Raw genomic sequence first — 13,907 nt, forward strand, 5'->3', positions numbered from 1 at the left:
TTACAGGACTTGTCCATGAAAGCGATTCCCACCACTTAGGACAATGCTATGGCGTTTTGTTTTCGTTTTTGTTTTAACGGCCTACTTCTGCGTTAGCAACAGAGAAAATGCCTCCCCGCTCTCTTGGATAAAATCACAGTGACTTAAAATTGCTTGACTTCATTTACCCTCAAACAAAAGCAGAGGACTGATGCTCTGATCGGAGCTTCAGGGACACCAGACCCGGGCTCCCTCCGCGCCTGCACTGCGGCGGGGGCTCTTCCAGGGAGGCTGGGGGGAGGGGCGCTTTGAGGCAGCCCATCTAGAATCTACAACCCAGGCAAACGGGCACGCTTTAAAACGTAGAAAGAACGAAAGAACAAACGCTCGACCTTGCGCCCGCTTACCGACACCGCCAAGAAAACGAATAACCTAATGGACCTCACTCTCCCTCTGGCGAACGGGGGCAGGGCGGAACTACAATTCCCAGAATACAAAGCGCTGGGGCGTTGCTAAAGAGACACTGTTTTTACCTCAAGTTGGCTTCAGGCTCTTCAGGTTTGATGATAAACGCCAGGCCCTCTTCTTGACTCTCCTCCACCTCAGCCTAATTGGCTGGGTAGTCCGTGCGTGGGAGGGCGGCTTAGTCGTCACTGGCCCCGGTTGAATGGAGGCTCTCAGCCAGGGGCCTCACGGTCAGTGAAGTCCTTTCTCTGGTCAGAGATGTAGCTTCTCCGGCTGCATCAGAGCAAGAGGACTACATTTCCCAGGAGACCGCGGGGCTGTCGGCGGCGTGGGGGCGGTGCCCCACGTCTGGTACAGTCATCCCAAGCCTCATCCGCGGGACTGGGATGGCCGGAGAGATGACGATCTTAGGTCAGTGACTGGGGGTCCCTGTCGTTGTTGCGGGCCCCGGAGCGGTTTGGGGAGGCCGGGATGGGCGGGGGTGGTTGTCGCAGCTACTGGATCTAGTTGGCGCAGCGGGAACGGCGCGGAAAGGTGACTTAGAGGCCGTTTTTGTCTGTTCCGGGCGCCAGGTTGGGGGTCGCCTCTAGGCGGGCCCAGGCCCGAGTAGGCCCAGGTAGGCCCGCGGCGACCCTTTGCGTACATCCCAGGGACATCGGGCCTCGGGAAGGGTTCTTTCCAACAGAACGTCGATCTTGAATCGTTGGTTGAATTGGGGTCTTTGGGAGGCTGCGGAAACGTGAATCTTCAGGATCCCTTTGTGGGGGGAGGGGGAGGAGCCGCAGCTGCGTCTGGAGCTGTAGACTAACGGGATGCTGGCTTTTGAGATATCCAGGCCTCCTTAATATATAGTCCATTGCGCCTTCCATCAAACCGCGTTAGGAATTACGCTTCCCAGGCAAGAAGGGGATGAAATGCTTCTGAAATTTTGCTCGTAGGAGCAAGAGGAAAGTGCGATGGGCGCTGGATTTCATTTCTTTGAATTAGGTGTTGATGAGGATGAGCTAACAATTACTAAAACAGATTGACGTTTTGGGTCGTATGTAACTTGAGTGGGACGCAGGTATATAACACAGCCTCCTGAAACCAGACAGCAGATTGATTGTAAATTTGGAGTGGCGTCTTTCTTCAGTTATGTTTACAATCTGCATGGCATTTGTTCATATTCTTTTTTTCATCAATTAACATTTATCGAGCATCTGCTATTTGTTAGGGACCGTTCCTGGTACAGGGGATACAACAGTGAACAAAACCTGCCTTCAAGGAGCTTCTGTGTATGGTATCATCAGGGTTACACACTTTTATGTTTCTCCTTCCCTAAATATTACCTCTGCAAGAAGTACCTTAATTCATATTTAAATACAGAAAAAGTTAACTGTGTTCTGTTATGAAGTGGCTGTTTAATGTCTAAGCAATTTTCAAAAGCATTTTGTCCAGTTTATCCATTGCATCCTTTTGAAAGGAAAATGGAGATTAGAGGATAGAGTTTTAGCCTTACAATAACAGTTTTTGCTGTGGGAATTTTAATCAAGTTTCTTTTTAATACTGGTAGATAAAGCTATGCGTAAGGCTATAAAATCTAAGTATCAGTTGATCAAGAAATTGGATTGTAGCTAGATTTTGCTCCAGATGAATGGCTTTTCCTATCAGCATCAGCACGATTATCGAAATATTTTTACTTTTTATTCCCTTTTTCACTCATAAGTGAACTACACAAACATGCAACTACACGGGTTTTTTGTTTTTGTTGTTACTTCATTTTAATTGTATTATAGCCAGGTTACATTATGAAAAGCTTGCTGTGTGAGAGAAGAGTTGTCATTGGTACTATAAAAGAAAATATTTTGAGAGTGTATTTTTAGTCTTATTTCAAAGAGTGGTATTAAAGGGACTTTGCTATAGTACTTGAGCATATTGTACTAGTTTGATAAGACATATCTTGTAATTTGCTTGTATTTCAGGATCAGCTGTTTTGACTCTCCTGTTGGCTGGCTATTTGGCACAACAGTATCTACCATTGCCTACCCCTAAAGTGATTGGCATTGACCTTGGCACCACCTACTGTTCAGTTGGGGTGTTTTTTCCTGGCACTGGGAAAGTAAAGGTCATTCCAGATGAAAAGGGGCATAACAGCATACCCAGCATGGTGTCCTTTACTGACAGTGATGTGTATGTGGGGTATGAAAGCTTAGAGCTGGCAGATTCAAATCCTCAGAACACAATATATGATGCCAAAAGATTCATTGGCAAGATTTTTACCCCAGAGGAGCTGGAGGCTGAAATTGGCAGATACCCATTTAAGGTAAGTGGTTAAGCTAGAATCTGTTTTGATTTTAGTTTAACATACTGTTTCAATTAATGCTTTGGCTTCAAGTTACAAAACATTCTGTTTCAACTGACTGAATCTTCATGAAAGTTATATTATCTTACATAACAAGCAATGGCACAGCAGCGCCAGGGTGCGGTGTGAGTTCATTCAGGAACTCCACCGTGCTATCGAGGACTTAGGGCCTTACCATGGTCTTGCCCTTCCATCTTTAGAATGCTGCTTAGCTCTTTCCTTGTAGCGAGAAGGCTAATGAAGCCCCGTGTAGACCGATGGATGGATGGATGGATAGATAACTCTGTGCGTGTGAGTGTGTATGTATTTATATACATGAAAAGAGTCATACTAAGTATGTTGTTTTATGACTTATTTGAAACTCAACAATATATCATGGACCATTAGTCAATAGGTTCATATTATTATCTTTCATGGTTTCATGCGATGACTATTCCATTATTTAATTGTCCAGTCTCTATCAGTGTACATTTTATTTTTTCCCTGGTTTTCCACTAATGTTGGAGCTCCAGTGAGTATCCTTGTACATATATCTTTGTACACTTGTCTGATGATTTCCTAAACCTGAATTCTAGAAGTAGAATTGTTAGGTCAAATGTGCTTGTTTTTAAGGCTTTTGATTTATCTTACCAGATTGTGCACTGAAAAGATTATGTGCTCTTAACTATTTTTTAGAGTGCCTATGTCTTCACTAGTTATTATTTTTCAGTCTTTGCCAATAGGTAAGTGAAAAATAGTATCTTGTATTAATTTGCATTCTTTTGATTTCTAGTGAGCTCAGATTTTTAAAAAATTTGTTAACTGGCAATTTTATTTTCTTTAGTGATCCTTTTCTTGTCCTTTGTCCTATTTTCTTTTGAGATGTTTATCTTTTCCTTAAGGACTATAAGAATACCTTTGTGATATGTTTTTAGTATTTTTTCCTTTATTTTTTTTTCTTTTTTACTGATTATATATAATTTTCTTTTTGAGCTGTCAAGAGTGTTAAATTTTTATGTGGTGAAATCATCTCTTCATAACCTTTTTAAAATTCTTTTTGGTGAGGAAGACTGGCTCTGAGCTAACATCTGTTGCCAATCCTCCTCTTTTTGCTGAGGAAGATTGTCCCTGAGCTAACATCCATGCCCATCTTCCTCTGTTTTGTATGTGGGACTCCACCACACATGGCTTGATGAGCGTTGCGTCTGTCAGCGCCTGGGATTCAAACCTGCAAACCCTGGGCCACCGAAGCGGAACACACAAACTTAACCACTATGCAACTGGGCTGGCCCCATCTCTTGATAATTTTTTTTTTTTTTTGTGAGGAAGATTAGCCCTGAGCTAACATCTGTTGCCAATCCTCCTCTTTTTGCTGAGGAAGACTGGCCCTGGGCTAACATCTGTGCCCATCTTCCTCTACTTTATATGGGATGCTGCCACAGCATGGCTTGATAAGCAGTGCATCAGTTTGCGCCTGGGATCTGAAACCATGAACCCCGGGCCGCCGAAGTGGAGCGCCCGAACTTAACCACTATGCCACCAGGCTCTTGATAATTTTTTAACAATGGTTTTGGACTCCTATTGTACTTACAATGGCCTTTTCCATCCTATCCACTTGTATTTTTTTTCCTAATGCTTTTATTTGAGTGTTTATAGGTCTGAGTTTTGCTGAGTGTTTTCTTTTAAAAGTTTAAATCTTTATTGCATGTAGAGTTTTTCTTGTAAATTATGAAGTGGGATTCTAAATGCATAGATTTTAAAATAGTTGTATCAGTGCTGCTTATTGAATAACCCACCTATAAAAATTCTCAAACTTTTTATCCATTTTCAAAGGAGAAAAAAACTTTTCTCCATGTATTTCTTTGTTTTGGTTTATTTTATTTGTTATTTTTTAGCTTCTTTCTTAGGATTCTTTAATTTATGCTCTTTCTTATGTAGTGATAAATTCATATAAAGCTATACATTTCCTCTAAATTACAGCTTTGGGTACATTATTTATTGATCCAAGAGTTATTTTAAGTTTTTTTTTTTCCCTACGTTTCTAAGTGATGTAACTTTTTGTTGTTTCTGTTTGATGTGGGTTCTGATGGTACTGGTGTCTTTGGACCTTATTTTAATACTATCTGTAGCATGTTTTTGTTTTCCCCAGACAGGGGAAGTACTTTCAGGAAGGTCAGGTTTTCTTGACTGAAACCTAATGGGGTAAAATTTTTATCATTTCTTAAAACAGACTAATTCTCTTGACTATTGATGTTAATACAATCTATTGGTGAATCTAGGATAGTATGTTTTAGAATTAATCTAGATTTTTAAATGTGCAACCACATTACCAGGGGTAGTAAGCTAATACATAATGCATGTTTTCATGCCAACAGGAATGTAAGTGATATTTGATTCTTGGATAAGAATATAATGAAGTACTAAAATTATTCTTGTTAGTATGTACCAGAACATTCTTTCAATTATCTATTACTTTTGAAAACAAGTTAATTAAAAAAAAAAAAAGATCCTGAGTCACATACATGATTTAGCAACAGTTCTTCTTATATTTCATCTTTCATTTTTCCTTTCATTCATTTAACAGATATATATTGAGAATCTTCTCTGTTCCAATTATATGCTTGGTAATGAATTTTATTATTCTATTGTTATATGGTGTGGATTCATTTTATAGATTTTTAAAGTATGACTTTGAGTAACTAATCTTAGTAAATATACTTGATCGATTACAAATGAATTTTATGACCTTGTAAAGGTAAAAGTAATTTTTGATTGAATAAGTTCAGTATGTATGTATGTGTGTAAGTATATATGTATGTGTATAAACACACACACTTTTACACTTTGTCTTTCAAATCTCATTCACAGGTTTTAAACAAAAATGGAATGGTTGAGTTTTCTGTGACAAGTAATGAGACCATCACCGTTTCCCCAGAATATGTTGGGTCTAGACTATTGTTGAAATTGAAGCAAATGGCAGAGGAGTATCTTGGAATGCCAGTTGCCAATGCTGTTATTTCTGTACCAGCAGAATTTGATCTAAAACAGAGAAATTCAACAATTGAAGCTGCTAACTTAGCAGGTAATATCACCGTTGCCTGAGTTTGCATTTTTCTCAAAATTTTCTTAGGTTGAAAATCTTCTGTAGTAAGGTGTATCACTTTGCAAACCACCTGACTAAGCACATAAATAAGCTATATGGTAGGTAAATTAGATGGATATAGATTTACAAACAGTAATTAAGAAAGCTCCATAGCACAATATAAAATGTGTGTATTACAGCAACAACCAATCAAGATAGGCACATGACAGGCTGAAAGAGAACAGGGACTCATGTTAGCAATGAGGAATTTTTTCTTCTAAACTTTCTTTAATATTAAGGTGAATATAATGCTTTAAAAAAGAGGTGGGGAGAATTCATTTAACACCATTTAACAAATATTGAGCGCCTCGATAAACAAAACAGATAAATCCTTGTTCTCATGGAACTTATATTCTACTGGAGGAAAACAGAAAATCAGCATTAAAGATAAGTATATTGTGGGGTTTCTCACCCTTAGCCTTACTGACATTTTGGGCCAGATAATTCTTTGTTGTGGGGGACTGTCCTGTGTATTATAGGATATTTTGCAGCATCCCTAACCTCTACTTACTAGATGCTAGCAGCACCCTCCCCACCAAGTGGTGACAATCTTATGTCTCCAGACATTGCCACGTGTCCCCTCAGGGGCAAAATGGTGTCTAGTTGAGAACCTTGACACAATGTATATCAGAAAGTAACATGCTATGGAAAAAAAGAGGTAAGGGGACCGGACTTCTGGGTGGTCAGAGAGTAGGGGGACTTGCAGATTTTAAAGAGTGTGGTCAGGTAGACCTCACTGAGAAAGTGACATTTAAGCAGATTTGAAGGAAGCAAAGTAGTTAGCCAAGCAGGCATGTAGACGAAGTATATTGCAGGAGAGAGAACAGCCAGTGTAGCCGCCATAAAATGGGAATTTGTTGGAATATAAGAAGATAGGAAGTTGGACGGTGTAGCTGGAACAGAGTGAATGATGAAGTCAGAGAGCTAAGGGGAAGAGTATTATGGTCTTTTTAATAAATTCTTCAGAGTTTGAATAATTTTTATGACTCCTGAAACAGAAAGCCATTTTACTTTCCAGGCCACTCGTTATATGTGTCAGTTAATTTAAAACAGGCATTTTGCTCAAGGAAATCTGATCTTTTGCCTGCCCATTTGCTGTTTAACATTAATATTACCTCAGATTTACTATATATTTCAGATTTTCATTTGAGGGTCTTGTATTTTAAGTACTTCTTAAGAGTATCGTTGTAGCTGTTGAAGCACCTCATCTAGATTTCTCCTTTTATTATTTCTTTTCTGTTTGTTTCTTCTTTTTATCAAAAAGTCATATTTAAAAGAAGAGCATGGTAAGCTTATCTCATTTCCACAGTAGTTTGTTACAATACATAATGATTTAAGTTTTATTGCTCATATATTCCCAAGTAAAATATGAAAATTAGAAGAGACTGATTTTTAAAAAAAATTAAGTATTAATTAATAAAGAATAGAGTGATGTGTTCTACTGAATCTGGGCCTTTATTTTTTTATATTATAATCTTTAATGACATCCATTTAGAATAACCTCTGTCCTTTACATTATTTTTATTGGGTTTGTGACTATTCTCATTATTACTTGGTGGAGTTCATTATTACATGTTGTGAGGTTGAGTGGAAAGGAATTTTTTAATAGTGTCCTCTCATGAGTTGTTCTTCCCTCCAACCAATCTTACAGGACTGAAGATCTTGAGGGTAATAAATGAACCCACAGCGGCAGCTATGGCCTATGGTCTCCACAAGGCTGATGTCTTTCACGTCTTGGTGATAGATTTGGGCGGAGGAACTCTAGATGTGTCATTGCTGAATAAACAAGGAGGAATGTTTCTAACCCGAGCAATGTCTGGTAAGGAAAATACAGAGAGAGTTAAAGAGGTTCAGGCAGTGCTTTCTTAATATATCTGATGTGTTAATTATTTATTTAAAAATTTTTTTCCAGTATTTTTTGGCTTAATTTTGGTAGTCCTTTGTATACGTAAATTTTATGCCACTGTTTATGTATATTTACAGCAAAAAGTGAAGTCTAGAAAAAATGGGCATCCTTTAAGTCAAATAAATGCACTGCCCATTGTAGCTGCCAGCTAGAGTTGTTGCTCACTGAGCCAATAGGACTTCCTATGGCCATGGTGAAGAGAACAGAAAGAAAGAAAAATTCCTTTAAAATTGAGTGATCAGTTTATTTCATTATGTTTTATAAGATAGGTATCTTTAGAAAAATCTAATAGTAGTATTCTCTAGGAAATGATTGGATTTTGCATTCTAAATCTTTGAAAGGTTTTTTTTTAATTTAGTTTAAAGAATTAAGCCTGTTGGAAAAGTGAAGCTGTAAGTTGTAGGTGGTCTAACTTCTGCCTTTTGCTTTCTCCTGACTAGGCTCTCTTTAGAACCAAAGTCAGTGTTAGGGATTTATATTACATTACTCTTTTCCTTTTCAATTTTTTTCCTACTTTTCAGCTCTTAATCATGCAAGCAAAAGGATTAAAAAAAAATGATAAAATGCCTACTGGTACTTTTAAATTATAAGAACTTTCTTCTGTTAAAAATAATGACATTTAATGTTTTTAAATTACTACTTAAAAGCCAATCTGTACTCTCAATCTCTGTTTTCTGAAAAATTATTTGATATCCAGAGATACTTTTTACATCATTTAAAAATTTTAACCCAGATGTGCACTGTTTTTTTGTTTTTTTTTTTTGTGAGGAAGCTCAGCCCTGAGCTAACATCCACGCCAACCCTCCTTTTTTTTTGGCTGAGGAAGACTGGCCTTCGGCTAACATCTGTGCCCATTTGCCTCCGCTTTATGTGGGACGCCGCCACAGCATGGCCTGACAAGCAGTGCGTCGGTGCATGCCTGGGATCCGAACCCTGGGCTGCCAGCAGCAGAGTGCGCGCGCACTTAACCGCTACGCCACAGGGCTGGCCCCCATGCACTGTTTTTTAATGGTACACATTTGAGTTAAAATCATTTTAACCCAGTTATTTTTAAACAGTCTTTGTATGAATAAAATCTTAATAATACATTAAGCAAGAGATTTGTTATTACCAGAATATCACCTGTATATATACATACTACACAAACACACGTATACACACATACGCATAAATATAATGTGAACTTTTTTATTTTTAACTTAGGAAACAATAAACTTGGAGGACAGGACTTCAATCAGAGATTGCTTCAGTACTTATATAAACAGATCTATCACACATATGGCTTCCTACCCTCTAGGAAAGAGGAAATTCACAGATTAAGACAAGCTGTGGAAATGGTCAAATTAAATCTGACTCTTCATCAGTCTGCTCAATTATCAGTATTACTAACGGTGGAGGGAAAGGACAGGAAGGAACCTCAGAGTAGTGACACTGAACTGCCGAAGGACAGACTTTCCCCAGTGGATGGCCACCATATGAACAGTGTGTTTGGAGCTGGCCTTTCTGAAAAGAAAAGTGGAGAAACTCAAGTTTTATTTGAAACAGAAATATCACGGAAGCTCTTTGACTCCCTTAATGAAGATCTCTTCCAGAAAATACTCGTACCCATTCAGCAAGTATTAAAAGAAGGCCACCTGGAAAAGACTGAGATTGATGAGGTGGTTTTGGTTGGGGGCTCTACTCGTATTCCTCGAATCCGCCAAGTCATCCAAGAATTCTTTGGAAAGGATCCCAACACGTCTGTAGACCCTGACCTGGCAGTGGTGACAGGAGTGGCTATCCAAGCAGGGATTGATGGAGGCTCTTGGCCTCTCCAAGTCAGTGCTTTAGAGATTCCCAATAAGCATTTACAAAAGACCAACTTCAACTGAATTCTGGAGGAATCATTCTTATTTGTGATTGTCTAATGCTCTCTTCCTCTTTATCAGACCACCTCCTCCGATAAAGAAAGTCTCTAAAATATCTCTCAAATTTACCTAAAAGGCAGCATTTAGTTACATAAAAATTTTACATAACATTTTGTTTTAGGATTCAATGTGACCAGATTGATCCTATTTGATTTTGGAGAGCTCCCATTCCAACAAATACTTCTAAAATGATAGAATTGAGGTAAAACTTCCTTGTAAGAGCATGGGTGGCTATATTTTCTGGATTCTGGAAGTAGATAACCATATGCACTTAAAATTCTGTAAACATTGCCTAGTGACAATTATAGGATTCCCAGTTCTTACTAAATTGTATTAGCAGGAGCTGGTATTTTATTTACTTGGTTATCACATGTAACTATTATATGAAGTATACTTGAAGGACAGTGTTGATGTCAGGTACTTACATTGGCTGGGAGATAGCAGTATTATTAATATAAGCTGCATATATACTATTCAATAACTGCCATATTATATAACAAATTTACTTTCACAAATTCAGTATCCTATTGTGTCCTATTCATGCAATCTGCATTCTCCAGGTTTTTAAAATATATTTATTGGATCAATTTATTTTCTTTCTAAAATAGGTACTGATTTATTCAAATGTTTCAATACCAGATAGTAGAAATACCCAATTTACTTGTTAGTTCCTGCATCTACTGTGCATCATTCTCTGCTTGGATTTCCATAATTCTGCCTGGTTAGAAAACAATAGGGAATTATTAACTGCATTTTAAAAATGTGTTAATGTCACAATAAAGCCATCACTACTATCACTTTTTTGTTATCCAAAATCTTTGCAGACATTACTAGCAGTAATTAGCTACAATATTTCTTTGTTTTATTTTCAGTAAGCCCTGGAGAATATAGCTTGCATTTGAACTATCAAATCATATTTGACTCAGTTTTACTGAGATTTTTTTCCCCCATATTAATTTTGAATGAGGAAAATTTGCTCAATTATAAAAACTTTATTATTGTTTCCTACTATCATTTTAAAATAGTCACATTTAGACTATTTTCAGCCTTAAGGTTAGTGTGTGATGGGAGCAAAAAATTTGTGAATACTGGAAATAATGTGGAAATCTAATGTAGAAGGAGGCAGTGTGGAAGAATTTCCACAAATCAGCATTTGTAGCAGTTCTATTTTGTTTTGTTTCCTTTTAGAAAAGCTGCGGGGACCAAGAAAGAAAAGATCGCAGTTCTGTTTCTGTGATGCCCATATTATTTGAAGATACACTTTCTTTTTCCTTAATACAGGCATAGTTCATATCAATATTCGAAAATTATACTCTGGTCAACATTTTTGTTAAAGGATGTCTGCTTTATCCATTGTTGAATTTGAAAGGGTGTTGAATTTCCAATCACTGAAAAAGACAACTAAGCAAACTCATTTCAGCGACATCAAAACATCTCAGCTTATTATAGTAAAAAGCTGTATGTTAGTATTTTTTGCAGATCTAAAAAAAATGCTTGTTAGCAATGAAATTGCTGTTAAAACAATTTCAGTCAAATACTTTTGTGTACACAAAATGTCTGTAGTAGGTAGATAGAAAAATATAAAATGTTTGTTAACATACTTTATTTTAGAACTAACAGAGAAATGCCAAAGATGAATCCTTCACTGCATTATAGAAATATTCAAGTGTTCTCTTGGACTTTATATAAATCTTTAGTAGATTTTAGAATTGAAAAAGATCTTTTCATGAAGGTCTTTGAAAGAAAAGTGTTCAATTTATCAAAATCTCTACATACAGTATGAGCTTTAACCTAAAATGCTTTAGATAAGCATTTTATATATAAGATAGTCCAGGACAATCTGTTGACACTTTTTAGAGGAAACAGTTTGCAAAACAGGGCAGCTAATCTCATACACTAAAATTGGAATTTAAATAATTTGTGTCTGAAAAATAGAATGGCAGTGTTGGAATTTGGGGGCAGTAGTTTAGCAGATTCTCTAGTATAGTTACACCTTTAAAAAAATAAAGTCTGTCTTCAATCATATTTTAGGGGGCTATATCTAAATAGTCTTCAAGTTAATGTAGTTTATTTATTTAAAAGATAAAAATGCATCCTGAAAGGGATCGTTTATGCATAATAATCTGAAGACATTTTTCATAAAACAAACTTACATTTTGGTTGTACATCTAGCTAATGCTTTTTGAAGCGTTTAACTTTTACAATATTAACTGTCTTGTACGATTAGATTATGTGAATGGGTAATTTATTTTGTATCGGGAGTGTTGTGGTACTGTGTTTCCACTCAAACCGCTGACTTATCAACAGATACTACTGTGTATAACATGTACTGAAGATTATAGTTATTGTGCATAACAGACTGTGCCTCAAATTTGTGTGTACACAAGTAATTCACATTTTAATGTAAATAAATCCTACTTTGCAGTTTGTTTTTTAAACTGTGTACTTTATTTTCCATTCAGGACTATACTGGTGTACATTGGGCACATCACCTCAGCATCTATTGCCTAGTTCCCAACATCCTGTCTGTGGGATTGCTTATATACTTCTCTACTTATTTCCCTGATTTAGAAGAAACAGTTCCTGTATCATATGAACAGTATCTCCAGAATTCTGAATAGCAATTCATGGCTTCTGACTATAATGGAGCCAAGACCTAAACTAACCTAGATAGTAAATAATCCTGCATAGTAGACTACTGTAATCCTTTGGTTGATGGTTAATACTTTATAGTTTTCTAATTAAGTTTGTCTTATTTGGACAAAAACTCAATATAATTTTTTTTAATTCATTTGATTAATATAGTCTTTTCAAATGAGCCCTTAATGTAGTCTTCAAATGAACGATTAAATAAAGATAGTAGTCTTGACTCTCTCCAGTGCTAGTTCCTGTGATTCCTTCATTGTTATTTGAACTACCATTGTTGAGGAACTCAAATATAGGAGGAAATACAGTGACACTTCCATATTTATTTCATTTGACAAATATACAGTGCCCCATTGAGACAGGCAGCATCTAACATGGCTTCTGATGATCCCAACCTGGGATTCAGCTCCTTGTGTAATCCTCTTCCCTTAAATTTGGGCAAGATTTGATGAGTCACTGCTAATGAACAGAATATGGCATTAGTCCTTGGAATGTCACTTCTGAAATTGGATTGTAAAAAAGACCTATTTTAGTCTTGCGTGCGTGCTCTCTTGCTTGCTGTAACGAAGACAGGCTATTCTGGTGAATACAGATGGAGAAGAGAGGCCCTGGGAGATGAGCGACACATGTAGGCAAACAGGCACTCCATCTGACAGCCAATATCAACTTCCAGCTTCGAGCCTTGAAAGTGAACTCACCCACCCTAATCAAGGCTTCAGATGATGCAGCCCTGGTTGAAATTGGAATGTAATCTCATGGGAGACCTTAAACCAGAATCATCCAGCTAAGCAGATTCCAGGGTCCTGACCCACGACAACTGTGAGAGAATACATTTTTGTTGTTTTAAGCTACTACATTTTGGATTAATTTGTTATTCAGCAATAGATAATAGAGTGCTACCAAGGTTTTAGTGATAGTAACCAATTTGGTTTTGTTCTAGCAAATTTATGAGTAGGTACAATTATCCCCATTTTTAGATAGGGATCTTAAGGCACAGATGTATTAGGTAATTTCCCTAAGATTATATAGCTAATAAGTAGCAGTCATGATTCAAATCCAGCCCATGCTCAACCCCCATGCTGTACTGCCTCATCCATCTCATAATACAATCCCCTAGTACTTTTTTTGTTCAGTGCTAGACTGTTGGATAGTATCCATGAAAGACCTCTTGTTTTACCAGATAAAATTGTTAAAATTAAAGATTTAGATAGTGGTATTTAATCCTTTCCATTTCTGACACGCAAATTAGAATTTACAGATTTTTTTAAATACAAAATGGAGATAATAGTACCTACTTCAGTGGGTTTTTGTGAGTGCCTAGGACATAGAAAGTGCTAAATATGTATGGATATGGTAGAAAGATAGGAAAGTAAACAAAGATCTCAGCAACTTGCCAATTTTATGTGGGATTATAAGAAAATGCCACAACAAAATAGGTTATTATATCTCTAATAATCTCAAGACTCAGATTCTATGGGTCTAAAATTTCTGCAAGTTATTGAGAATTCTCCTAATGAAATATAAAAGAAAATAAATTTGCCC

The 13,907-nt window shown here is 37.0% G+C and overlaps 1 protein-coding gene across 1 annotated transcript; it reads left to right on the forward strand.

The window, feature by feature from the left end:
- Nucleotides 1-741: 741 nt before the first annotated feature.
- HSPA13 (heat shock protein family A (Hsp70) member 13) lies at nt 742-12,157 on the forward strand. Its single transcript, XM_004440731.3, has 5 exons — nt 742-855; nt 2,406-2,746; nt 5,633-5,846; nt 7,558-7,725; nt 9,016-12,157. The coding sequence occupies exons 1-5, from the start codon at nt 831-833 to the stop codon at nt 9,681-9,683; spliced, it is 1,416 nt and encodes a 471-aa protein (XP_004440788.1). The 5' UTR covers nt 742-830; the 3' UTR covers nt 9,684-12,157.
- The last annotated feature ends 1,750 nt before the right edge of the window (nt 12,158-13,907 follow it).

Source organism: Ceratotherium simum, chromosome 27 (genome assembly GCF_057802395.1).
Source record: "Ceratotherium simum simum isolate JZ-2026a chromosome 27, ASM5780239v1, whole genome shotgun sequence".
In the NCBI taxonomy this organism is placed as follows: Eukaryota; Metazoa; Chordata; class Mammalia; order Perissodactyla; family Rhinocerotidae; genus Ceratotherium; species Ceratotherium simum.

Bases quoted from the DNA above. Each gene is read 5' to 3' on its own strand.
- HSPA13 (XM_004440731.3), top strand. From the start codon at position 831: ATGGCCGGAGAGATGACGATCTTAG. The intron at 856-2,405 runs GTCAGTGACTGG...CTTGTATTTCAG, and splicing joins CGGAGAGATGACGATCTTAG to GATCAGCTGTTTTGACTCTC. The intron at 7,726-9,015 runs GTAAGGAAAATA...TTTTTAACTTAG, and splicing joins TCTAACCCGAGCAATGTCTG to GAAACAATAAACTTGGAGGA.